Source organism: Urocampus carinirostris, chromosome 11, assembly GCF_059441175.1.
Source record: "Urocampus carinirostris isolate Australia breed hairy pipefish chromosome 11, RoL_Ucar_1.0, whole genome shotgun sequence".
Lineage (NCBI taxonomy): Eukaryota > Metazoa > Chordata > Actinopteri > Syngnathiformes > Syngnathidae > Urocampus > Urocampus carinirostris.
Window position 1 is genome coordinate 1,868,422 of NC_142359.1, and position 27,760 is coordinate 1,896,181.

General features: G+C 42.4%; 1 protein-coding gene across 2 annotated transcripts in view; it reads left to right on the plus strand.

The window, feature by feature from the left end:
• Nucleotides 1–27,088, plus strand: part of LOC148356155 (thyrotropin-releasing hormone-degrading ectoenzyme-like) — a 69,042-nt gene extending 41,954 nt beyond the window's left edge. For both annotated transcript variants that reach the window (XM_088348024.1, XM_088348026.1), the window contains 14 exons: nucleotides 3,040–3,177; nucleotides 5,446–5,511; nucleotides 6,899–6,964; nucleotides 8,958–9,136; nucleotides 13,701–13,789; nucleotides 14,885–15,018; nucleotides 15,183–15,238; nucleotides 17,419–17,566; nucleotides 17,637–17,770; nucleotides 18,527–18,634; nucleotides 25,827–25,994; nucleotides 26,106–26,246; nucleotides 26,339–26,420; nucleotides 26,486–27,088. In XM_088348024.1, coding sequence (XP_088204150.1) covers nucleotides 3,040–3,177; nucleotides 5,446–5,511; nucleotides 6,899–6,964; nucleotides 8,958–9,136; nucleotides 13,701–13,789; nucleotides 14,885–15,018; nucleotides 15,183–15,238; nucleotides 17,419–17,566; nucleotides 17,637–17,770; nucleotides 18,527–18,634; nucleotides 25,827–25,994; nucleotides 26,106–26,246; nucleotides 26,339–26,420; nucleotides 26,486–26,638 — 1,662 coding nt within the window. In that variant the 3' untranslated portion in view covers nucleotides 26,639–27,088. The remainder of the gene's footprint in view (nucleotides 1–3,039; nucleotides 3,178–5,445; nucleotides 5,512–6,898; nucleotides 6,965–8,957; nucleotides 9,137–13,700; nucleotides 13,790–14,884; nucleotides 15,019–15,182; nucleotides 15,239–17,418; nucleotides 17,567–17,636; nucleotides 17,771–18,526; nucleotides 18,635–25,826; nucleotides 25,995–26,105; nucleotides 26,247–26,338; nucleotides 26,421–26,485) is intronic.
• Nucleotides 27,089–27,760: the final 672 nt, after the last annotated feature.

Consider the following 27,760-nt stretch of genomic DNA (forward strand, 5'->3'; position numbering starts at 1 on the left):
GGCTCGGCTCACTAAAAGGAACCGGCTCTTTCGGGTCCTAAACGGTTCTTCGGGTTGTTTTTGCTTCTTTCATCCCTATATGACCAAATATTATGTAAAATGATGCACAAAATGACTTAAAGGAAGGGAGAATAGAACAAAAAAGAAAAAAAATACCAAAATGAAAAAGTAGTGAAAAGCTGAGGAATAAAGGAAGAGAAAAAAGAAGGACAAATTTAAAAAAAAAGCCAGAAAAAAAGAAAAGAAAGGAACAAAGGAAAAAAGTAAATAGTCCCCTTTGGTCGGTCCGTCTGCGAATCTCCGTTTTTACACGGCAAGCCCTTTTTCGCTTGTGCCGTGTTTTTGCACTTGTCGTTCTCCCGCTAAGATCTGTTTGATCTCGACCACGTCTGCTCTCCCGTCCTGAATTAAAATCTGTTTTAATCTCGACCACGTCTGTTCTCCCGCCCCGGATAACGATCCGTTTTTGATCTCGACCATGTCTACTCTCCTCTCTTGGTTTTTCGACTTTTTTCCGTTCCCGACATCGCCATCGCTCGCCACGAAAGTCCCATTTACGCGTCTGAGCAACCTACTCCCCGCGACCGTGTGTGTCACGGTTGCCGTGGTGCATAATTGGCCCCGCCCATGTGTGTCATGGTTGCCGTGGTGCATAATTGGCCCCGCCCATGTGTGCCACGTTTGCCATGGTGCCCAATTGGCCCCGCCCGCTGCGGCTCGTTGAGAGATGGACTTTCTGTTTATATAAAGCTCAGCGCTCTCTTGCTGTTTTGGTCAGCACGTCAAAAGAACTTCTGCGCCCAATTGGCCGCACCCATGTGTGTCATGGTTGCCGTGGTGCATAATTGGCCCCGCCCGTGTGTGTCACGGCTGCCAGGTTGCCCAATTGGCCCCGCCCGTGTGTGTCACGGTTGCTGTGGTGCATAATTGGCCCCCGCCCATGTGTGGAACTTCTGTCCCACAAGACGTGGGTTCTGACTTGGTCCTGTAATCCTGTGATATTTCCAGGCCCGCTTATTGTTGTCCTGTTTAATTTCGGGTTCCAGTTTAGTTTACGTCTGTTTTTGTCCTGTTTATTATTTTCTCCAGTTTTCGTTCCCGTCTAGTTTCTCTTTTTCTAATTTTCGATATCCTGATCCGTTATCCATTCTGTCTGTCACCTCCTGTCTGGTATTGACCCCGTCTGTCCGATATCAACACGGGCAATTGGAATCGGTCTCGTCAGGCTTTGGTTTCTGGTCTTTCCACGCCAGACCGGCTACCTAACGTCCATGACTCCCCATTTCCTGTCAAATAAAGGCTTGTGTGAGAACGTCACGCGATTGGGTCCTGTATCTGTTCTGGTTCTGACACCAATTGGTTTTGAAATGCTCATAATTTAAAGCTAAATAATATATTAGGACCCTGTTGTATTTTGTCAGTATATTTTTGGTACTATTTTGATGGTATTTTTTTTTTTTACACATTATTCAAAGATTTTTTTTCATCGGGTGGCTAGAAAGCAATTTCCCTCTTCTTTTCATTTGACGCTTATGCGACAGCACTCCGTTTTTGTGTAAGTAACTCCCCGGAATTGTTCCGATCTCGCCCGTCGCTCCAAATGAGAAAAGTTCCGTTAATGAGCAGTGAAAATCCAACAAAAATCTAAGGGGAAGTCATAGGCTGTGGCTGATTAAGTGCGACATTCGTTAGGAGGAAATCTCAACCGCGAGTGCTAATTAGCGCAGACCGCCCAATACAAAACTTCTCTAGCCTAAGACAGATCCCTTTGTTAGGGGGAAACTAAGTGCGTTTGTTAGCATGATTTTGTACGGCGCCTTTCAAAATACGACTGAATCCCATTCCTGCGTTCTCCGGTGTCTCCTTTCACACAACTCTTTCACACAGAGCAGGTGCATTTCAACCCAGACTTAACACTTGGAGAAGAAGTACCGTATATTCCGGACTATAGAGCGCACCTGATTATAAGCCGCACCCACCAGATTTCGGGAGACCGATTTTGTACATACACAAGCCGCAGCTGTATATTAGCCGCATGCGCCCACATTGAAAAAATGCAACACAAACACGAATTTTTTTGGTTTTGTTTGACACTATTGACAGCAAATAAACAATCCAAAAATCACAGCCGGCAAAATGAACAGAAAATGATACCGGTACTTAAGGTTTGATGCAGATCTGCAGAGTCCGGGTGCCCGTTGAAAGTAATCCAAGGGAAAAAGTGTTTATTTCCAAAGGTAAGGGTGGGAAAAATATATATCCACTATTATCGGCCGCGTCCACAAACACGTCTCACCTTTACTCCGCTTCCCGTCAGCCCGCGTTTGCCCCGCCCCTTCTTTCTCATTTGCTCGTGCAAAACATATCAGAATAAGTTTCTAAAATAAATACTTTACAAAAATATACAGTTGCAAATACATATTATACATGGTTACACATGTTTACAAAGAATGACGGTACACCGAGAGAGTTTTCAAAGCTTTAATGACATAACTTTCATCCCAAACGGTGCCTGACGGGGCAGTTAATGGTAGCAACACGCTAGCAACCCGCTCGCAACACAGTCAACGGGTCTGTTAAAAAAACATACCGTACTTGTAAAAATCACGGTAAACCATCCTCATCTTCCTCCTTACAACTGAAGCCATCCAAGTCTAGTAGTTTCTTTTGTCTTTTATTAGCATATTTGGTATTGGAGTCATCCAAAAGTCATTGAAAGTAATCAAGTTAAAGTAACGCTAACCAACCCTGATCATAATATAGATACTCATTCACTTGTCCCCCACTAAACATTATTTTCTTCACATTAGAAAACAAAGAGTTTTTCTAAGTTGTTGACACCAGAGTTTGCCGCAATGGTAATGGTAAAACTAATCCATTCTATGTAGGGAAGCCAAATGGCTCGGTTTCACTACTTCTACTACTTCTAGTGTTCATGACACACTGTCATTGTAAGTCATTTAGATCCACATTGAGAAGGCCAATGTTTTGCTTAGAGTTAAGTAAATACATTCGTAATGTTCTTGTGTTTTTGTCCAGGAGAAGCATCGATTTTTGACGGACGTCCTCCACGAGGTGATGCTGCTGGACGGCCTGAGTTCCTCTCACCCCATCTCGCAGAACGTGCAGGACGCCGCCGATATCGAGCGCGTTTTCGACTGGATCGCCTACAAAAAAGTACTGGAGCTCATACTGAAGAACACACTTTTGCACCTGGTTCGCGTGTAACAGAGAGAGAAGGGTTTCTAAGATTCAACTGAAGTCAGTGGAAAATTCCCCAAATCCCAGCTTCACTCCAGTCTTTTGTCCGGACGGAATCCTGCAAGTCCAGGCAAGACCCAATGTGTCCCCCACCCCATTCTTGACTTTTCACAGGCATTGTCCCCTCTGCCTTCTGTCACAGAACGGAGCAGGAAACAGGAAATAAGGACCCATTAGCGTTGACGTACTCACACAATTTATTGGGGAAAGCAAAGTTGTCCAAAAACGGACCAGAACAAAAACAAAGCAGGCTCAAACACCAAAATTACCAACTAGGCATTTCTCAGAATTAAACAGAACTCTCACAGAAGGTTTCACCAAAGTTTAACAAAGTTCAACAAGTATAACAAACGCTCCAGCAACGCACCCTTCAAAGGAACCTGTTTAAATACCTTCAAGAAGCAATCAGTCAATGCGACTCAGCCGGTGTCCATGGGCGTGGCCAACTGGGCGCTGCAGCAACTGCGCCATAATCCGGCGCCACCCGGCTGGGACCAGCTGGGCACCATGGCAACCGCGCCAGACATGACACCTTCGAAAATGGCTGCTGTCTCACCCGTCCTGAGAAAAGTCGCTTCAGACCCCATCCGCTTGAATAAGCTCCGCCCTTACTTCTCCAAAAAAAGTAGTGTCCTCCCAACTTCATGGCCTTCCAGTCTGGTTTTTGTCCACGTCCCAGGACAAAAACGGCACCTTTGAAAACAAGCAAGGATCTCCTTGCTGCTCAACTAACTCCCTTTCACTTTCCGTCCTCATCCTTCTTAGCCCGAGTGCCGCCTTGGTTCCCATTTCTCAGCCCATTCTTCTCAGCGTTCTCTCTTCAATATGTATAACCATTCTGTTCCTACTTCGCGGACTGTACTCAGTTCGTACAAGTCAACTAGTTATCACAGGTGTGCCCCAGGGCTCTGTCCTGAGGCCCCTTCACTTCATAACCTATCCCCTTCCCCTTGGCCATACCTTCCGTAAATTCAACATTTCTTTCCACCTTTTTGGCAGATGACAGTCAACTCTTCCATTTCCGTAAACACAACTCCAATTTTATTGGCTTTCTCTTACTTTCCCTCTCTAATCTCTAAATCTAACTTCTGTAAGAGTGTTTCTAGTGAAGTGTGTTTGCCACCCCCCGGCAAAGTCGATGAGAAAGAGAGGAGGTTCTAATAGGGAACCGTGTGGAACTCCCACAAGAACGCTTCCCGCTATTGACCTCGACTATTTTGTCTTTTGTGCAATACTTCCGACTTGACCGTCTAGAGCAGGGGTGTCAAACTCATTTGAACTCGAGGGCCACACGATAGAACAAACATCCTGTCCCGGGCCAGACTAGTAGATTAAAGAGAACGAAAAAGAGAGATAAAGAAATGAGAGAAAGAGGGAGGGAAAAGGAAAGAGGGCGGGACAAAGAAAGAAAAAGAGGGAGAGAGCGTGATAAACAAAAGATAAAAAGTCGTGAGAGAGGGCGGGACAAAGAAAGGGAGGGGAAGAAAGAAATCCAAAGAGAAATAGAAAGACAGAAGGATAGAAAAGATAAAAGCGCGAAGGGTAAGAAAAGAGAAAGAGAAAAGCGGGAAAAGGAAAAAATGAGGTTAGAGCAAAGGAAGTTTAAAAGACACAGAGAGAGAAAGAGACCAAGAGCAACAAAGGAAGAGAAAAAGAGACACAGAGAGTGAAAGAGACAGAGTGGGAGAAAGGGGGTGGAAAAGAAATGGAGAGAGAGAGAAAAATAAATACAAGTACAGCGTTTGTTCCAGGCACCTGGCTTTGGCAACATCAAGTTGACATAATAAATAATAATAATAATTTCCTTGTATTGTCATTCTGTGTAACAATGTACACAGAACGAAATGTCGATTGCACCTGACCCGTTGTAGCGAGCCGATGCAGCCGCAGCCAACAGAGGGCGCCGCCGACCACTTTTTAAGTCTTAGGAATGACTCGGCCGGGGCGCGAACCCGAACCTCCCAGTCTCAAAGCGGGCGCCTTACCATCTAGGCTACTGAGCTGGACATATTTCAACCAGCAGTTTGTTTTTCTCTTGCGCTTCTCTGAGTGTTGTCTCGCGGGCCGGATTCAATCCCTTAGCGGGTCTAATCTAGTCTGCGGGCCGCCTGTTTGACACCTGTGGTCTAGGGGTCCAGTGTGTCTGCTCGCATTCAAATGTATGCTTTTTTGTTTGTCCTGTAGGGGGCAGCACTGATCCGCATGCTGGCCAACGTGATGGGACAGAAACTCTTCCGGAAAGGACTTAACGTAAGACATTACTCTCGCCTGTTCCTAATATTCTGGCCGGGACCAGAGCAATGTTCCCTGTAATTTTCCTTAGGGGTCTGAGCGTTCACACAAAGTCGGTGAGCAACGCTTGAAACAACAGTGAGCCACGGCAATCCCAAGTCTGGCAACTAAGTCATTATCAAACATGGCCATTTTGCGGAGTTTCCGGCAATGCAAAAAATGTTTTCACTTTTGAATGAATTGACTCGTTTTTTCTTACAATTCTTTCACAAGATATCCATTTCTTTTTTATTCTTGATATATTTTGTCGCATAATATTAACATTTTTGGGGGCTTATTTCGTCGGTTGCACGACACACAACTGTATTTAATCACATTTTTCTAGTGGAAGTACAATGTTGGCAACAAGATTCACTTGATATCATTGGAAATGATTTGAATGCAACACAAACTTTTTCTTCTATTGACAAAGCAACTCACAAAATGTCCAGACAAGAAACTAGAAACTCAACTTGGTTCTACTTTAGTGAGCCGAGCCGAAGTAGCCGGTTCTCTAATAACTCTACTGACTTTACTCAACTTGGTTCTACTTCGACCTTGACTTCAAAATACCGCATTTAGAACACATTTGTTTTTTTTTATCAATTTTTTTGATGCCTTTAAAAAAATCTCATTGTGTCTCATTTTTTCCGAGCTTTTACTTTTTACTTTTTGTTCTCTATTTGCTTTTTTCCTTTGTTTCTTTCTTTTCTTTTTTTTCTGGCTTTTTTCTTAATTTTTCCTTCTTTTTTTCTCTTCCTTTTGTTTCTTTTTTTTCTCAGCTTTTCACTACTTTTTCATTTTGATACTTTTTTCTTTTTTGTTCTATTCCCCCCTTCTTTTAAGTCATTTTGTGCATCATTTTACATAATATTTGGTCATGTCGGGATTCAAGAAGCAAAAACAACCCGAAGAGCCGTTTAGGACCCGAAAGAGCCGGTTCCTTTTAGTGAGCCGAGCCAAAGAAGCCGGTTCTCGACAAACTCTACTAACTTTACTCAACTTCGTTCTACTTCGACTCGACTTCAAAATACCGCATTTAGGACACAACGTCAGGGGAACCCGTGTATTTTTACCCTCATGCACTGTAACTTTGACGTAAGTCGCTTCTTAATTAGTAAATTTGAGCCTTCATTTTTGTGCGCTGGCTAGATTTTCTTGTGCGCTGAGAACGCGCACAGCTCAAAGGGAACACTGCACCAGAGAGTGTTGTGCGCTGACAGACAATAGGCAGTGCTGGAGCGCCTGCTCTTTTATACTGACTTCCGAAATCAGTGCGACAGCGCCGCCCTACTGGACCGTCCGATTAACATCACATCAGTCGTTTTCAAAGGGGAGGATTAACAAACCTTTGTTTTTTCGGCAGGATTATCTGCTGAGTCACATGTACGGCAACGCGGCACGGGACCACCTGTGGAAGAAACTGTCTGAGGTACGAGCGCCAAAAGACAACTGTCGACTATTAATCGCCAAAAAACACTTCGAACTATTGAGGGATCAAAGTTATTAAAACGAAACCACTCGCAACCGACAGGACGAGAAAACTCGTGGCCGTGTTGAGGAAGTACTTTTTCTTCAACCCTTACTTCCAGATACTTGGAAGGAACCACCGGGTTTTTATTACAGAATATTCTGGGCATAAATTAACTAACGGGCAATGGCTGTAGCAAGTCACTAGTTCTGAGACTGTCTTACTATCACTCTTATAACAGAAATTGTCATGTCCTGCATGGTTGTCATGGCGCCCAGCTGGCCCCGCCCCTTGACACGGGCTGAGACGCATTGGACTGATTGCTCTTGGAGTATTTTCTGCACTATAGGGCGCACCGGGTTATAGGGCGCACCCCCAAAAAAAAGTTTTTGGTCTTAAATCTTCCATGGATAAGGCGCACCGGATTATAAGCCGCTACAATGGGAACGTGGACAAAACAGTCAGATGGTTCAGTCCAACTGATTACCCCCTTAACATTCCCAAAGTTTGCAAAGAAGCAAATACGTGTCGTAGACACGTGCAGATGCGGTGTCCGTACGATGTCACTTAAATTCAAATATCATTCGGAAGGTTAAAGTCTTGGAATTCAAGAAATGCCAACCATTCCTTATTTTCTATTTTCTTTTTCGCTCGTAACTTTACTGTGCATATGACAATAAACACTCGGAATTGAGTTGAATTCACTCAACTCATCACAGCAACATCAAGATCGTTCTAAAACAAGATACCGGGAAAATAGAAAGCCGCATAGCTCACCTAAGTTCTCTTGCAGCCATCACATTCAATAATGATACGTAACCGTGGTCTCCTTACAACCGTGAGTGTCGTAAATCCAGGAGAGTCAAATATTTACAAATACAGACTAATGAAACATGTTTCTTTATGGCAGACCTGGGCGCTCCGGTCCTGGAGGGCCATACGTCCTGCCAGATTTTGAAGTTTGCTCTTCTTTGACTCAGGTGATACAAATTATAACCTCGTTAGCAAGCTAGCAAGTGCTCGTTAACAATACTGGTGATTGGAATCACCTGTATTGGATCAGAGAAACCTCAAAAATCATGCAGAACGTACGGCCCTCCAGGACCGGAGTGCCCAGGTCTGCTTTATGGCGTAGTTTAGCAAGCTTTCTATTCATTCATCTTTTTCGGCCAATTGCAGGGTTTGTTTCAGCCCTCTAGCCAATCCGGGGCTCCGAATAACTTTAGCCAATAGCGATCGATTCAAATGATGATTGACACATTGGTTAGCCAATGAAACGCCGGTAAATAAATCCCAGCATACACCGCGAACGACTTCGCCTTCGGGGGAAAATCGAGTCGGCGGCTGTTGCGTAAGTTGCCAGACCTTGCGAATTTAATATTGATCCATATATAAGGCGCACTGTATTATAAGGCGCATGGTCAGCTTTTGAAAAAAAATAAGACTTTTAGGTGTGGAAAAACAGGTAGTCGTTATTGGATAACAACATGAGACCCAAGAAAAGAAAAACAGGGCTTTTCAAGTCACTGAAGACCTCCAAAAAGCGTTTTACACTGTGGAAAAAAAAGAAAAAATGTGATAAGACGAATAACAAATAATCAAAAAAGGGGGAACAATAAGAATAGGATATCTTGAAAAAAGAAAAAACTAAAGTGAAAATGAAATAAAAGAAAGAAAAACGGGAAAGAAAAGAGAAAAAAATAGAGAGAAAAAAAAGAAAAAGGAATAAATGTGGAAAAAGAAGATACATAAGTAACCAAAAGAATACTTTGAATGAGTGTGGAACAATTTTCGTTATGAAAAGATTAAAAGAAGAGGTTTTGTTCCCTCCAAGTTAGGATCATCTTATGTCAGAATAGGGCTAATTCGTCCAAAAATGGGCGTGTGCTAGTTTTACCAGTAGGGGGCGCTAAATACTTCACGCTGTCCCTTGAAACGTCCTTGTGCTCGTCAGGCCATGCGGTCGGAGGGGCGGGACATCGACGTGGGAGCGGTGATGGACAGGTGGACTCTGCAAATGGGATACCCCGTCCTCACCGTCAGCAAGAACCAATCGGAGGGGCTTCCCACACGTGACATCACCGTCAGCCAGGAGCACTTCCTGTACGGACAGGAAGTCGAGCCTGACAGCAGGTAACTCCCTTCATTTTGACGTTGATTACAGGGTTGGGTAGGATTACTTTAATTGGATTACTTTCAATGACTTTTGGATTACTCCAATACCAAATATGCTGATAAAAGACAAAAGAAACTAAATAGGAATCAAATGATGCTGCTGCTGTTTGGATTGATTTTCATTTTGTTTCTGTAGCATTTTGTGTTCGTTTTGCCGGAGATCAAAGAGATCAAAGCCAGGAGAGAAAGCTTACCACGTGTTGTGAGTCATCATTTTATTTTATGAGCATATTTGGTATTGGAGTCATCCAAAAGTCATTGAAAGTAATCCAGTTAAAGTAACCCTACCCAACCCTGCCGGTGGTGGGCAACTCTTTGGTTTTTGGGGCCCCATTGGTTTCAAGAATGGGGCCCAGGAACCCAGGTTTGGAGACCTATCCAATGATCTCTTTGACGAGCATGCAGACATGACAATATTCCACTTCCTGGTTTTATCAAATTGCTTTGGAAACATATAGATTGAAGTACTTCTTCATTTACATTTATTTCTACATCAAACATTCCAGTTGTATCCAGCAACTCTGTTTGACCCTCACCCCCCTGTTCAACCCCCCCCCCCCCCCCCTGGAGGAAAACAAAGCCTACTTACAACAAAGTCAGTTAGTTCTTTGTTCCTTTATCTCTTTGTTTCCTTATCCTCACTGTAAATGTGGAACTGGAGTCGTCCAATTTCGTTGTCACAGCATATCCCATGTTGTAACAATGACAATAAAGGCATATTCTATTCTATTCTATTTTGGGAGTATTACTGCAGTAGTATTTTTCCAATAGTTTTGATTGATTTCTCTTGGATTTCTGTAGTATTTTTTTAGTATTGTTGTTGTGTTTCTGTCTGTGTATTTTTTTTTCCCAATGAAAGTGAATGAAGATTTTGAGGACAAAATTGGATATTGTTTTGTAGTAAGTGGTATTTGTGTGGGGGTTGAGCGGCAGTCCTTTGAGGGGTCTTTGAGTGGTCCCTCATTTACATTTAATTGGCATGTTTTATTCAGACCCGCCTGCCAGCCTTTCTTTGCCACCTTTTTTTTTTAACCTATTTTCTGCTTCAGCAGCTTCATCTTTCCCCCCTTCTTTACGTCTCTTTTTCTTTTCTTGTTTTTTTTTCTTTCTTTTTTCTCCCTTTTTCTTTTATTTCATGTTTTATTGTTTATGTCGTTTTCTTCTTTTCTTCTTCTTTTCTCCTTTTTTCTTTCTTTTTATTATTTTATGAAATATATTCTTTTCTTTATTTTTTTCTCCCTTTTTCTTTTATTTCATGTTTTATTGTTTATGTCATTTTCTTCTTCTTTTCTCCTTTTTTCTTTCTTTTAATTATTTTATGAAATATATTCTTTTCTTTCTTTTTTCTCCCTTTTTCTTTTATTTCATGTTTTATTGTTTATGTCATTTTCTTCTTTTCTTCTTCTTTTCTCCTTTTTTCTTTCTTTTTATTATTTTATGAAATATATTCTTTTCTTTCTTTTTTCTCCCTTTTTCTTTTATTTCATGTTTTATTGTTTATGTCATTTTCTTCTTTTCTTCTTCTTTTCTCCTTTTTTCTTTCTTTTTATTATTTTATGAAATATATTATTTTCTTTATTTTTTTCTCCCTTTTTCTTTTATTTCATGTTTTCTTGTTTATGTCATTTTCTTTTTCTTTTCTCCTTTTTTCTTTCTTTTTATTATTTTATGAAATATATTCTTTTCTTTATTTTTTCTCCCTTTTTCTTTTATCTCATGTTTTATTGTTTATGTCATTTTCTTATTTTCTCCTTTTTTCTTTCTTTTTATTATTTTATGAAATATATTATTTTCTCTATTTTTTTCTCCCTTTTTCTTTTATTTCATGTTTTATTGTTTATGTCATTTTCTTCTTCTTTTCTCCTTTTTTTCTTTCTTTTAATTATTTTATGAAATATACTATTTTCTTTATTTTTTTCTCCCTTTTTCTTTTATTTCATGTTTTATTGTTTATATCATTTTATTATTTTATTCTTCTTTTCTCCTTTTTTATTTCTTTTTATTATTTTATGTAAAATATTCTTTTCTTTATTTTTTCTCCCTTTTTCTTTTATTTCATGTTTTATTGTTTATGTCATTTTCTTATTTTCTCCTTTTTTCTTTATTTTTATTACTTTATGAAATATATTATTTTCTCTATTTTTTTCTCCCTTTTTCTTTTATTTCATGTTTTATTGTTTATGTCATTTTCTTCTTCTTTTCTCCTTTTTTCTTTCTTTTAATTATTTTATGAAATATATTCTTTTCTTTCTTTTTTCTCCCTTTTTCTTTTATTTCATGTTTTATTGTTTATGTCATTTTCTTCTTTTCTTCTTTTCTCCTTTTTTCTTTCTTTTTATTATTTTATTAAATATATTCTTTTCTTTATTTTTTCTCCCTTTTTCTTTTATTTCATGTTTTATTGTTTATGTCATTTTCTTTTTCTTTTCTCCTTTTTTCTTCCTTTTTATTATTTTATGAAATAAACTATTTTCTTTATTTTTTTCTCCCTTTTTCTTTTATTTCATGTTTTATTGTTTATGTCATTTTCTTCTTCTTTTCTCCTTTTTTCTTTCTTTTTATTATTTTATGAAATATATTCTTTTCTTTATTTTTTTTCTCCCTTTTTCTTTTATTTCATGTTTTATTGTTGATGTCGTTTTCTTCTTCTTTTCTCCTTTTTTCTTTCTTTTTATTATTTAATGAAATATTATATTCTTTTCTTTATTTTTTCTTTCCCGAGTGTAAACCAACATTGACTTTTTTATTCATTTATAATTTGACACCGAAATGAAAAAAATGGAGCGTTTAGTTTGTTGTTGGTTTTTTAGCGGCCATTTTGTAGGATTTTCCTTAGGAAAGCAAGCATGTGATAGAGTAGCGCTGCAAAAAAAATGCTTAAAAGAGCTTGAAATTGATGTCCTGGTGGACCTTGCCCACCTTCCATTTACGAAGCAGCAAAAAAATAAATTGAAAAAATATCTCGGCAGCGCTACGGGCTGCGCCCAATCAATATGGCTGCCCGGCAACTCAATTATTCATATTTTTCTGAACGTGATTGACAACTGAGCGATTACGCACGCTCAGCAGAAACCTTGTTTGTCCAGACACCGTCTACAACATTTCACGATTTCTTCTCTACAGCGCCTAGCAAAAGTATTGCCCCCCCCCCCCCCCAACAAGCTTCAGTCATATTGCCACATTTCAACATTTGATCACGAAAAAAAGTAAATAGTAGCCGTCTCAAAGTCATTCTCTAAGCTCAGCCGACTGACTTCTGAATGATCCAATGTCAACCTAAAAGACTAACAATGACACAGGTTTTCAGTTCAGTGATGGGCTCAGAGGTCTGTGAAAGGAGACACTGGAGAACAAAACAGCATCATGGAAGAAAAGTGATGGATTTAACCTGTAAATAAGTTATTTTACTGTTGCATACTGTGTTCTATTCTTGTTTAGTGTGCCATTCTCGCCTAGTTCAATAGTAGTAATATTGTTGATACGATAACATGTTGTTGTAAGTTTAAACAGCTGTTGATACGATAAGATGTTGTGACAACGGATCTCAAACAGTTTTTTTGTCACTCCCCCTCCCTTTAGCAGAAGAAACATGTAAATTAGGGCATTCCTAATACAATAAAAAGGCAAAGACGAACTAGACTTTTTCAAAGTGTCTAGTAGACTGTAATAAGCAGTCTATGGTCATCTCTCCTTGCAAGTAAGTAAGTCATATTCACGTCTCTGTCTCTTCTTTGAGTGCAGGTTTTTATTACAAGTGTTGGGGTTAACCTAACAAAAAGAGTACATAGGCCAGGTCTGGGATAAATTTGTGGGAAATTTCAATTCAGGAATGGGATTTCCACATCTCCTGGAGCATTGTGCGAACAATAATTTCAAAACGGAGGGAGCATAAAACCATTGCAAAGCTAACAAGATTTTCCGGGCTGGATGCAACGTATTTAACATAACACTGGACATCACATGCCCACTGTCAAACATGGTGTTGGCAGCATCATGCTTTGAGGTTGCTTTTCATCCGCAGGTGGTTAGAGTTGATGAGAAGATAGATAGGCCAATCTTGGGTTCATTTTGGCGGAAAACATGTGGCCAGAGACCTGAGAATGGTGCGCAGTTTCACCTTCCAACAGGAAAAGGACCTTAAAACTACGCAAAATCTCCAACAGAATGGTCTAAAACTAACAAGATAAAAGTGTTGCCAGATCTAATCATTTATGGCACTTGTGGACAGATGTGTAAAATGATTGTAGACATAGCCAAAAAGACTGTGATGGCAGCAAAAGTATTACCTCAAAAGGGGGCCAATATTTTTGCAACACCCGCTTTTCCCTTTTTATGTTAGCACAATCCAAAATGGCGAATAGGTTTGCTTTCGTCTCGCGTCTCGCGTGCCGTCGATTCTCAGAAAAGCTTTGGAGTTTTTTCAGTTCGAAATATTTGTGAAAAAGTTCTTAGGGGGGGCAATACTTTTGCAAGGTACAGCGTTTCCTACGGTTGGCATGATTGTGTTTGTAAATTGTGTTAGTTTAGAGTGGCAGGTTCCATTGACGCTTGCGGTGGGAAACGGATCCTGGATCTCTTCAGAGACCCTCATCTGGATACACAATAAAACAGGTATTTCTCCAACTCTGTACTCGCTCAAGATGCTTTATATTGTAAAGGTACTTTTGGCGCTCGACATCAATTGGAAAGTGAGAAAATTACAAATCTATCAAATTGGACTTTGTCAACCTCGTATTTGGTACAAATCGTATTGTCGTATTTTGTTACAATAAAATGTTATTTAAACGAGGGGGCGGGCTCAACGGTTTGGGCTGTTCTCCTATTGGTCCCCCGCATTTAAATATCGTTTTACTCTATCGAAACATTATACGCGATGAGATTAGACACGGCACTCCGGGGTAGATCGTGTCACACAGCCTTCCGAGTGAATAAAAAGATCGGCTAGAAGACACGAAAATCCTCGTTTTTTGTCGGCAGCCTTAAAAGGGTTGAAAAGCGCTACAGCGCTCCTGCCTCCAGTGGTAGAAACGCAGTACTGCGAGGCCTCAAAACAGTGACTTTTCTGTCCTACCCAGGGCCATCACCACCCTAAACGAGTGCGCAAACTGTAAAAGCGTATCGTTTATGGCCCTGCTAAATGTTATTGCGCTATTCTCTTTTTGTTGTGGCCTATTTATCGCTAACCCTGTGGTGAGGGGGTATCCTCTCCTCGTGAGAGGTAAGAGAATTCTCCCACCGTGGTCCGCTAAGAGGCGACTAAAGTGGAGGGAGCGAGGGGGCTGGGAATCCTCTCCTCTCTATCTCTACTCCCTAAGAGACAGCAAGGCAAAGAAAGGGGGGCGGGAGACCAAAAGGTCCCTAGTTATAGGGTCACTAAATGTGAGAGGATGTGGAAGTAAAGCGACTGAGTGGAAGAAAGAGGAGGATGGTGACTAAAAGGAAGATTGATGTGTTCGCCTTAAGTGAAACAAAGATTAAAGGAAAGGGTGAATTACAGCTATGGTAGAAAGTCTGGAGTTACGGGTGGGCATTTATCCCCACAGTCTTTTTTTCTCCGAAGTCTCGGAAGTCTCGGTGACATGTCACGTCTAATCTCATAGCATACAATGTTTCGCCACGTCGAGCGCACGGAAGACTTTCCTACAAAATTCACGGGCGCGTTTCCGACCCCGCCGCTCATCGGAGTTTTGATCCCGACTGTCGTAGAAATTCACCGGATGGCCGAGATGGACGAGGAGACTTGGTTGCTAGGCAACATCAACCAAAGCGGATACTTTCGCGTCAACTACGATCTCCGAAACTGGAAGTTGCTGATCGGACAGTTGCGCCGGAAACCCGAGGTCGGAGCCGAAACCCCGCCTTCCTTTCCTTGCCCGGAAACTTCATTTCTCATCCTTTTGTCCCGTATTTTGTCGTTTGTAAACGTCACCCCATTTCCCGCCATTTTGTCGCCGGTAAAGCTCTGCGACACCCACGTGACGGCATTGCTTTTGATGTGACGCAGGTCATTTCCGTGGCCAACCGGGCGGGACTCATCGACGACGCCTTCAACTTAGCCAGGTCGGTGCTGACAAACGCACAAAAAACCCACAGAACACCCCCTAAACACACACACGCTGCATTAGAAACACACTCGACCGTCTTTTGGATGATTTGATCCGGTCATTCCGATCAAACATTGTGATTTTTTTTCAAATAGATGCCAACTAGACGCTCCTTCCTGCCGCTAGAGGGCAGTGTTGTGTTTATATAGCGTGGCGAGTTAGTTCAGGTGTAAAACTCTATTTTCTCAACTGTTTAACGCATTCAATATGACATTCTTTATTGTTTATGAAGAAAAAAAGTCGTGTTATGACGTGTATGATACAGCCAAAAACGTTTGCGTTATGTTTGCTTCATTGTGAGGAGGAACAAACTTCCTCTCTTCCTTTCTCTCTCTTTACTTTTATGGTTTAATTTGTTGTTTTTATCTTGTTTCATTTTTCCTGGACTTTTACCTCGTTTTCTTTAGCTTTTTTTCTCTTTTTGTTTCTCTCTTTTCAAATTTTTATCGTTTTTTTCCTCTTTCCTTAGTCTTTCTGTGCATACACAAAAGTTGATGTCGCAAAAACAATCTCTGCGGGCTCCTTTAAATGAGCCAGGCCAAAAGAGCCGCTTCCGTAAAAAGAGTTGCGATTCCCACGTGGCTGGCCTCGTTAATATTCATGAGCAAGGGGAGGGGCCAGGGCGGGGCTGGGCGCCTTGCAGGTGAATAAATGATAAGGAGTGCAAATAGGACGCCGGACCAAAACACAAACCACTTTCGTGCTTTTTAGCTGACGTTTTTGTCGCTTGCACAAAGAGTTGTTTTAGTCTAAAAAATGACAACGATTCACTTTTTGCAACCAATATAAACAACAAACAAACACATTTTTGTATAAACAAATAAAATACAAGGGAAGAAAACAAAGACACAAACTAAAAGAAATCTTAGATCCCAACTGGATTAGTACGACTTTAAATGTAAAGATTCGATGGCATTGATTGGCTGTTAAAGGGGCAGTATGTCATATTTAGTGCCCCTTAGCAGTGCGAAAAAAATTATATTTATGTCACGAACCAGAACAGGAAGAAGGAAGTAGAACCCACTCGCGTAACGTTACTCACAGTTTATTGGAGAGAAGAGAAATGAGGGCAGACTCGATCCGGGGCTCGCTGGTTGCGGAAGTAGATTGAGAGGAACGAGGAAGTGGTCAAAAATCAAACAGATCGGGGGGAGAGAACAAAACAGAAGCAAAACACAGGCAAAAAAAAAACGGAAAATTCACAGGAAACAGGAAGCAGAACCCACTTGCGTAACGTTACTCACGGTTTTTTGGGGAGAAGAGGAATGAACGCACACTCGATCCAGGGATCAGTGGTCGCGGAAGTAGATTGAGAGGAACGAGGAAGTGGACAAAATCAAACAGATCGGGGGGAGAGAACAAAACGGAAGCAAAACCGAGGCAAAAACGAGGATTCGCAGGTTTGGCATAACAAGGACAAAATCACAGGCAAAAACGGGGATTCACAGGGCTTGGCGTATCACAACAGAGTTTAGCAGGAGTTTCGCAGACGCTCCGACCAAAGGCGACTATCAGGACAGCGTTTAAGTAGTACCAGGGAGCAATCTGTCAACGCGTTTCAGCTGGTATCCATGGGCGGGTCCAATTGGGCGCCGTGGCAACTCTGACAGAACCTGGCGCCACACGGCAGGGACCAATTGGGCGCCATGGCAACCGTGACATATATATGTTTGATAAATGGGCAAAAATACACAAACTATCACACCAATGTTCAATTTTATTCGAGGTGGAGAAATTGGCATTTATTTGACAAAGTATTCACTTTTTTCAAGATATAAAACTCAACGAGTTTCCTATGCGCATATATTTATGGAAATATGATTTTTTTTTAAGAACAATGACCTCATCCTCCTTGTTTTATAACCTTATCTTCTCTGTTCCTATATCTTCTTGGCTTTTTTACCTCACCGTGAATGTGTGAAACTGGAGTGTCATGCCCAATTTCATTGTCACAATATGTTAACCCATTTTGTAACAATGACAATAAAGGTAGATTCTATTTTATTCTCTATTCATACAAGAATTGTAGTAGAGCCCTTTAAACGAGCAGAGCTGCAAATGCAGTAGTAAAGCAGAGGCCTCCAAACGGAACCGCATGGAATAAGACTTTGTATCGGCGTCGTTTGTCAACCGCAGGGCGGGTTACCTCCCCCAAGGAGTGCCGTTGGAGCTGATCGGCTACCTGCCCGAAGAAACTTCCTTCCTACCGTGGCACGCCGCTAGCCGGGCGCTCTACCAACTGGACAAGCTTCTGGACCGCACCGAAGACTACAACCTTTTTAGCGTAATACTCGGACGAGCGACCGTCATCCTGAATTTCTTTTCATCACTTTTTTTTTGGTGTGTCTTTGCAGGATTACGTGCTAAAGCAAGTGGCGGCGCGTTACCATCAGATCGGCTGGCCTGGCGCTAACGACGCTAACGGCGCTAACGGCGCTAACGGCGCTAACGGCGAGGGCAGCGTCCTGCGAGCATCTTACCAGATGGAGTAAAAGACACAAACACACCCTCAATGCACGCAATGCTAATTCTTCGTAGCAGCCCGATCCGTCCCAAACGTCGCTCGTCGCTCCGATTGATTACGTAACTTGGTATCATTGGAAATGATTTGAAGTTTTTCTTCTTTTTCCTGTTTTTTTTTCTGTTTTCCTTTCAAAAAATCTCATTGTGTTTATGTTTTCCTAGCTTTTACTTTTTTCTTTTTGTTCTCTATTTACTTTTTTTTCCTTTTTTTTCTTTTTTTCTAGCTTTTTTCTGGATTTTTCCTTCTTTTTTCTCTTCCTTTTGTTTCTTTTTTTCCGCAGCTTTTCACTAATTTTTCATTTTTTTTTCTTTTTTGTTCTATTTCCCCCTTCCTTTAACTCATTTTGTGCACAATTTTACATAATATTGGGTCGTGTAGGGATGAGAGGAGCAAAAGCAACCCGAAGAGCCGTTTGGGACCCAAAAGAGCCGGTTCTCTTTAGCGAGCCGAGCCAAAGAAGCCGGTTCTCGAAAAACTCTACCGACTTTACTCAACCTTGACTTCCAAATACCGCATTTAGAACACAGCGTCAGGGAAACCCGTGTATTTTGACCTTCATGCACTGTAACTTTGACTTAATTGGCTTCTTAATGAGCAATTTCGAGCCTTGATTTTTGTGAGCTGGCTCGATTTTCTTGTGCGCGGAAAAGCTCTGGGTAGTGCGCAATTACGCAGTTTAGAGGGAACACTACCCACATGACCGCTTGCTTGTGTTTCCAGTGAGCTCCAGCGGGAACTGATCATGTTAGCGTGTAGCTTCGGAAACAAGCACTGCCATCGCCAGGCGGTGGCGCACATCTCCGACTGGATCTCCAGCAACAAAAACAGGTCCAGTACATCGTCCCGAAAGTTTTCATACCGGATGTGATCATAAGTCAAGTCCTGTTTACGTTCCAAATGCCTATTATCACACGATCCCCTGATCTGAAACCTACGTGAGGGAGAGGTAAAACTCAAAAACCTCAGCGTGAAAAGAATGAACCGACGGTACACGGTGTAAAAAAATTAAATGATTAAAAATGTACGGTTTACCAAATAGTTCGAATGAGTTATCTGACTCCATTAACCGAAATTTTTGGGAAAATAATAAATTGGTTGTTTTGGTTGTAACATTTCTCAGAATTCACTGTGTGAATATAACTTGTTTTTATATTCCTAGATATAAAAACAATCTTTCACACACACACACACACATATGAAGTAACGGTTCAATAATCAGTCTAATTGCATCTTTTGTGCGTTTATCAGTTTTCTACTCTTTTATTTTGAAGTTGCATTTCCGGTGTATTTATCTGTTTCCTGTGTGACTAAAGTTAACTAGACACACGGGGGCGCGCAGTGTGGCCGGGAGCCCAGCCGGGGCGAGTGGCGTTTGGGCCATCACCAATGCTAATAAATTTTATTTACCTTAACGCTTGTTTTTATTTGTTTCATTCTGCCAACATAGAGTTCATATAAGTTTTAACTTTATCAGAAAAGATGGACAAGAATAGGCGACATTTTCACACAGGGGCAGATGTTTTTTCTTAAAGTTTTTAACTAAGTGAACTCCATCGAATTAGCCGAATTAGCCAAATCAGCCGAATTAGCGTCGCTCGAGTCTCCGTCAAACCTTCTTCCTCGTTCTCCCTCGATCTTCTCTCTTTCTTCCTCTGCCCACGCCTTTCTCCCAAGCTGGCGTGTCGGCTCCTCCCATGGGCGAGCCAGAGAAAAACCCCCACGTGGCCCCACCCGATCGGAGAAGAGCGTGGCGATGTCTGTCCTTGTGCGTCTGGCCTTCTGCGTCAGAGTCCTGTTTTCTACAGAATTAAACCAAACATTCGCATGAACGGCGTGACCTGAAGCTCACTAAGTGAAAATCTTCATTGCATTCGATAAATGTAACTTGTATTTAATAAAATCCTTTATAGTAAAATGTATATAATCCTTCAACGGACATCAACAAATCGAGGTCAATCGAGGTCTTCCAAACACTCTCCAACCTGAGGATTTCTTCTTGGCTCTTGGGTGTGTTTGTCTACAATAGAGGCAAATTTCTCCACCCAAAAGTATTTCAAAAGGCACTTTTTTTTTGATAGTTCATGCAGTCTTGCAAATTTTTTTCAGTAATATTACTTTTTAATGAAGGACGTTTTTTTACCACTGGGGGGCAGTAAATAGTAAACAGGGCCTACTCCATTACAATTCTCTTGAGGAAATATTCGAAATCAAAAGAAAGCTACCCTTATAAAAAAAGGTTCTGTCACTGTTGCCACGGCGCCCAATTAGCCCCGCCCATGGACACCAGCTGAAACGCATATTACTAGCACCTCCTATACCACAGGTGTCAAACAGGCGGCCCGCGGGCCAGATCAGGCCCGCTAAGGGATTGAATCCGGCCCGCGAGACAACACGCAGAGAAGCGCAAGAGAAAAACAAGCTGCAGGTTGAAATATGTCCACTTGATGTTGCCAAAGCCAGGTGCCTCTCAACAAAAGATAAAAAGTCGTTAGAGAGGGGGAAAAGAAAGGGAGAGGAAGAAAAAAATCCAAAGAGAAATAGAAAGACAGAAGAAGAGAAAAGAGAAAATAAAGCGTGAAGGGTATGAAGAGAGAAAGAGAAAAGGAAAAAAGGAAGTTAGAGCTAAAGAGGTTAAACGACACAGAGAGAGAAAGAGACAAAGAGCAACAAAGGAAGAGAAAAAGAGGGGCACAGAGAGTGAAAGAGACAGAGACAGAGTGGGAGAAAAGGGGTGGAAAAGAGAGAGAGAGAATGAGAAATAAATACAAGTACAGTTTCTTTGTTCGAGGCACCTGGCTTTGACAACATCAAGTGGACAAATTTCAACCTGCAGCTTGTTTTTCTCTTGCGCTTCTCTGAGTGTTGTCTCGCGGGCCGGATTCAATCGCCTGTTTGACACCTGTGTTCTGGAGAATACACCCGATTCCTCCTTTTTTTGTTACCGGAGAAATTGGAACATTGTCTTTAGCCATGAAAAGGTGTACGTGTCACACGCCAGGAACGGAAACAGGACCTAGTAGCGTTCGTTTTCTCCGTTTTTATTGATAAGGAGGGAGAGTAGGGCTTGCTTCCACGATCCGATGGTTGACGGACAAGAGTAGCAGGCGAGGATGGTCGAAGATAGGCAGAAAATTCAAGTCGTTAGCCGGGACGGAGGAGCAAGGGCGGTGTCGAGTTCCGAAACAAGGTCGGCAACAGGTGTCAGGCAGGTAGCGGGGCAAAACAGGTCGGGGATCGGGAAGGCAGAACGGGGCAGAGTCAGGTCCGGAAACAGGTTTGCAGCGGGTATCAGGCAGAGAAGAACAGGGCAGGAACAGAGTCTGACGTAAGAGCTTACCGAGCTGGGGGAAACGGTTCGCTTAACGATCTGACAGGGATCTCTTAAAAGTCGGGGGTTTAAAAGGAGTTCATCAGCCAATCAGCTCTCCGGGCTGTTGGAGCCCGAAATGTTTTCTTGGAATTCCGATGAAAAAGTCTCCTAAAAGCTCGAGAAACGCTCGGTAAATAATGCAGAAATCCCACAGGTGAATGGAGAAACGTTTGTGAAAGTTGAAGAGTAGGAACGAGTCTCTTAGCTTGTCCCAGTTGATCAGCGACCTGAATCGGGAATCCTTTTCCAAAAACGAGAGAAATGGCGCTCCACCTCCGTTGTGGCTTGATCGTGCCGGAGCAGGGTTGGGTAGGGTTCCTTTAACTGGATTACTTTCAATGACTTTTGGATGACTCCAATACCAAATATGCTCATAAAAGACAAAAGAAGCTAAATAGGAAAAAAAAATTGACTCGCAACACGTGGTAAGCTTTCTCTCCTGGCTTTGATCTCTTTGATCTCCCGCAAAACTAGGGTTGGGTAGGGTTACTTGAACTGGATTACTTTCAATGACTTTTGGATGACTCCAATAGCAAATATGCTAATAAAAGACAAAAGAAGCTAAATAGGAATAAAATGATGACTCACAACACGTGGTAAGCTTTCTCTCCTGGCTTTGATCTCTTTGATCTCCGGCAAAACCAGGGTTGGGTAGGGTTACTTTAACTGGATTACTTTCAATGACTTTTGGATGACTCCAATACCAAATATGCTCAGAAAAGACAAAAGAAACTAAATAGGAATAAAATTTTGACTCACAACACGTGGTAAGCTTTCTCTCCTGGCTTTGATCTCTTTGATCTCCGGCAAAACTAACATCAAATGCGACAAAAACAAAATGAAAATAAATCCAAACAGCTTTTTGCCGTTCCATGTATTCCGTTACTCCCCAAGCCTGCACAAAATGGAGTCATTGTATTCCTATTTAGTTTCTTTTGTCTTTTCTTAGCATATTTTGTATTGGAGTCATCCAAAAGTCATTGAAAGTAATCCAGTTCAAGTAACCCTACCCAACCCTGCATATGAATAACATATATTTTATGTTGATATTCTGTGTATTATTTGCCCTCATGTAGGATTTAGATCAGGGGATGGTGTCTTAACAGTCAGTGGTTTGCAATAGTCTTTGATCTGTGCAGCCCTTTGAGACTCTTTGTGATTAAGGGCCAAACAAATAAACTTGACTTGAATTGACTCATCCTGAGGTTTTTGTGTTTTTCCTTGCCCTCATGTAGGTTTTAGATCAGGGATGGTGTCATAACAGTCTGTGGTCCGTGCAGCCCCTTGAGACTCTTTGTGATTAAGGGCCAAACAAAAAAACATGACTTGACTTGCCAAGTTTGAAAATAAGAAGCACCCTGCATGGACGCATTGGCTGCCATTTTAGCCCGGTATCCTTCACTCCGGAAATGGCAAATATTCGAAATATCTGAAAGAGGGACTTACAAACTAGAAGAGAAATGTATTGGTCCAGCTCAGGATATTGTTCTTTTCTTTCGACCAATGACTTCACACATGACATTGGCCAAATGTCTCCCCTCTTATAGTCCATAGCTTTAAGTTAGCCATTACTACCAATGTGATGAAAAATTGCAAGGCAAATCAAGATTTAGAAGTAAAAATGGATGGTGCAGCAATAGATTCTGTATCAGAAATTGCGTTTTTAGGGGTGATAATAGACAAGAAATGAAGCTGGAAAACACACATCAGACACATACAAACTAAAGTATCTAAAAGCATTTTATTAATTGATGAAGCCAAATTCAATTTAAACTATGATCCATTGTCCATTATCTGCACCGCGGGGTGCTGGAGCCCATCCCGGCAATCATCGGGCAGTGGGCAGGGGACACGCTCATCTGGTTTTCAGCCAATCGCAGGGCACACAGGGACAGACAATTCGCTCGCTGATTGACACCCAGGGACAAATTGGACCGGCTAATTCACCTGAAATGCATGTTTTTTGGAATGTGGGAGAAAACAGGAGTGCCCGGAGGAAACCCACACAAGCACGAGGAGAACATGCAAACTCCACACAGGAAGGCTGGTAGCTGGATTTGAACCCATGTCCTCGAAACTGTGCTGCACACGCGCTAACCACTGCGCCACCGTGCTATAATGCATTGTATTTATAATATTGTTCTCTAGTTCTGCCATACTTAACATATTGTGCAGAAGTCTGGGGCAATCATTCCAAAAGTTGACTACAGCCCCTTTTTATCCTCCAAAAACATGCAATTAGGACCCTAAACAGGGGAGGATATCGAGATCATACTCATATTTTATTCCTGCAGTCCAAATGATTCAAATTGGATGATTTAGTAAAATGTTTCACTACACAGCTGCTATTTAAGGTCAACAAAAACATAGTCCCAGAAAACATCCATAAATTATTCATTCGGAAAGAGGGAAATTATAACTTCTCATCTCATCTCATCTCATTAGCCGTACCGCTAATCCTCATTAGGGTCGCGGGTGGCTGGAGCCCATCCCAGCCATCTCCAGGCAGTGGGCAGGGGACACCCTGAACTGGTTGCCAGCCAATCGCAGGGCACACGGGGACAGACAACTCATTCGCTCATTCACACCTAGGGACAATTTGGACCGGCCAATTCACCTGAAATGCATGTTTTTGGAACGTGGGAGGAAACCGGAGTGCCCGGAGGAAACCCACGCAAGCACGGGGAGAACATACAAACTCCGCACAGGAAGTCTGGAGCTGGATTTGAACCCACGACAGGTTCCCATGACATGAACTGTGCCGCACAAGCGCTAACCACTGCGCTGCCGTGCTGCCCGAAATTATAACTTAGTCAATTCAAAATCCCAAAGGTGAGAACCACCAGGAAAAGCATGTGTGTGTCTGTGTGCGGAGTCAAACTTTGGAATAATTTACAAGACGAGATCAAACAATGTCCAACGATTCACTTCTCCAAATTTAAATCCCAAAAAACATTACTGGCGAAATCCAGAGAGGAAGAAAATGGGGTATGATTGATATGAGAGATTGGGTATAGTGCGTTTACAACTATGGTTAACTTTGTTGTTATTGTTGTTTTATCATAACTGTTATCATTAATATTATTACTATTGTTGTTATTATCATTGGTGTATTTAATAGGGAAGATGAAGGGGAAGGGAAAATTAGCATATGCTTCTTACTACCTCTTTTCGAACATATTTTGTCACATTATTTGGTTGTTGAGTTATTGTTTTTCTTTGTTTTTTATTTTAATGTTCGAAATAAAAGTTTCATTCAGATTCAGATTCAGATTCAGATCTACTTTATTGTCATTCTAGTACACGTGTATACAGAACGAAATGTCGATGGATCTGACTCCCACAGTTTCCCTCAGTGTCCTTCAGTGTACAGATATAAATAAAGCTGTATTGTGTTATTTACCATAGTGCCGATAGTGCAAGAAGAGACGCTAACCAGATGTGCAAGATGGGCAGTCAGGTTAACAAGTCAGGTACACAGTACCATTATATTGTAAACAATAACACTGTAAGTAATAACACTGTAAGTAACAATAGTGCAGAGATCAAATGTGCAAGGAGTGGCAAGCTATAAAAAAACTGCCACTAGTGCAAAAGTCAAATTAGCAGCCGTTTAGATTTAAGTTAACTATATGTTAGATTGACCATTTAACAGTCTAATGGCCAGGGGGACTAGACTATTGCGGAGCCCGGTGGTCCTGCACCGCACACTGCAGTACCTCTTCCCAGAGGCTAGCAGAGTGAATAGTCCATGATGGGGGTGAGAGGGGTCCCCGGTAATGTTCTTAGCATGGGATAAGCAGCGCTTCTGGCCAATGTCCTGAATGGAGGGAAGTGTAGTCCCGATTATTTTCTCCGCTGTCCTCGTTACCCTCCTCACACTACCCCAGTCGGTAGCGCTGCAGCCTCCACACCACACAGAGATACAGCTGGTCAGGATACTCTCTATGGTGCCCCTGTAGAATGTGATGAGGGAGGGTGGGGGCAGGTGGGCTCTCCTCATCCTCCGCAGGAAGTACAGGCGCTGCTGTGCCCTCTTAACCAGAACAGCAAAAATGATGTCGGCAAGCTGTTTGGATTGATTTTCATTTTGTTTCTGTCGCATTTGATGTTCGTTTTGCCGGAGATCGAAGAGATCAAAGCCAGGAGAGAAAGCTTACCACGTGTTGTGAGTCATCATTTTATTCCTATTCAGTTTCTTTTGTCTTTTATTTGCATATTCGGTATTGGAGTCATCCAAAAGTCATTGAAAGTAATCCAGTTAAAGTAACCCTACCCAACCCTGTAAATAACCATAACTGGAATTGACTTAGGAATATAATCATGAAGGTAATCCGGATACAAAGGACCATGAATAGAATTTTAGTGGCCTTGTACCGCAATCCGAGTCACTGATTTCAAGAGGATCGATCCTGCATACTTAAAAATAAGTAAGACTAAAGATCTCATCTAATTATCTGCACCGCTTATCCTCAGTAGGGTCACGGGGGTACTGGAGCACATCCCAGCTATCTCCGGGCAGTGGGCAGGGGACACCCTCAACTGGTTGCCAGCCAATCGCAGGGCACACAGGGACAGACAACTAAAGACTAAAGATGTGAGTCAATATGGCAGCGAATAACGGAGGGGAACCCCATTTTTTGTGTTCAGGATTCCTCCCAACATCCGCGACGTGGTGTACTGCACGGGCGTGAGTCTGATGGACCAAGACGTTTGGGAATTCATCTGGATGAAGTTCCACTCGTCCGAGGCCGTCTCCGAGAAGAAGATCCTCTTGGAGGCGCTCACCTGCTCCGATAACGCCTTCCTGCTGGACAGGTCTTTTTTTTGTACCCGTCGTTTGTTCCGAGACCCTCGCCCTCGCACGGCGGGGACCGATTGGGCGCCATGGCTACCGTGACACAAACAGGAAGTACGCGGTGTTTGTAGGTTATTGAACCTGTCGCTAACGTCGGAGCTGGTGGCGGAACAGGACGCTATCGACGTGATCGTGGACGTGGGGCGCAACCCGCGAGGACGACACCTGGCCTGGCGCTTCTTCAGGGACAAGTGGGACGTCCTGGACGCCAGGTCGGTGCCAAAGAATGAGTGAATTAGATCAACCGGTGATTAGCGTGAGTTAGCGTTAGCGCAAATCAGAGCCTCATGTTGCGCGCCCTCAGGTACGGCGAGGCTCTTTTCATCAACTCCAAACTGATCAGCGGCGTTACCAACTTCCTCAACACGCAAGAGGAGCTCGACCAGGTACCGTCGTGTCGAGTGGCGGCCCTCGTCTTCCGCTCTTTCATCGCGTGTGCGTTTGTTTACAGTTGAAGGATTTCATGGGAGCGAGCGGCCTAGGGACGGGGCCCGCCTTAGCGCGAGCGCTGGAGATCGTTGCGGGCAACGTCCGATGGCACCGCCTCCACCGGACGCGTTTCTACCATTGGCTGCGCAAAACGGCCCAGGACGAGCGACAGTGACCGTCCGTCCCGCGACGTCCGACCCGCCGCATCCGACCTACGACACTGAAGGAACTCGGAATTCTGCCTTCCTGCACGAACCCGGACGCGAGAAAGACTTTATCGGCGCTCGGATCGGTGCGCTAAGAGCGGCTAACGGCCGATGGCAAACTTGTTTTCGGTCGGACGGAGACTTGTGACTTCAAAATAAAAGCATGTGTTGGATCCCCTTTGATAAAGCATTTCCTTTTCTCAACTGGCGAGATCATGGCCAAGGAAGGCTAATACAGGCTAATGATTTTCTAGCTTAATTATCAGGCTACTAATTAGCAAGCCGATAGAAGAATTGGATTAAGATTTGTGTTATTCAGCCGATGGCTAATACAGTGGAACCTCGCTAGTTCGCGGTTCCACTTTTGCGGGTCTAAGAAATCTACCTTACCTTCTCAATAAAAGCATTTATTGACTTGACGCCATTGAGCGCGAGCTTATGTCAACTGAGGACACAGTGTGGACACTGTTATTGTGAAGGGGAGGGGGAGGCCCTGACACAATGCTTAGTCATTGCCGCTTCGCTCACCCCCCCCTCCTTCAACTCCTCCCACCTCACCCCCTTCTTATGTGGCGCTCGGTTTATCATGGAGGAACTCGGCGACGCGACTTAAGTATATTCTCTTCTGTCACATTTCATCTCTCGTTTGACTTTACTATACCAAAAGCAAGCGGTTGTTTGTACTACCTAAACACAGCTAATTGGGTGCGGTTTTGTGTATTTGTTGTAAAAGCCGTTCGATGCTGCGAGCTAAAGTATGTTGTTATTGTCAGAAGGCAGCTCTTTCACTTTCATTCAAATGAACACGGACCATTTTTTGAACTGTCGTTTCCCAAAACGCTTCACAAACACTCATCAAATATCACATTTTCACTGTTTTTATTTTCAATATGTAACCGGTTAGTGTTAACAAGCCAAAAAAACTGCGACGGCTGCATGTGGTTGAGAGCGGTTAATACAAATATACTGAATGCTTCGTAGTGGTTTCGCCGCAGTCCTATTCCGTGTACATACAACATATTTTACAGGTTTTTTTTTGTTATAACATGAATTTCACTCTCTCTCTCTCTACCCGTATTCTATATGGTGTA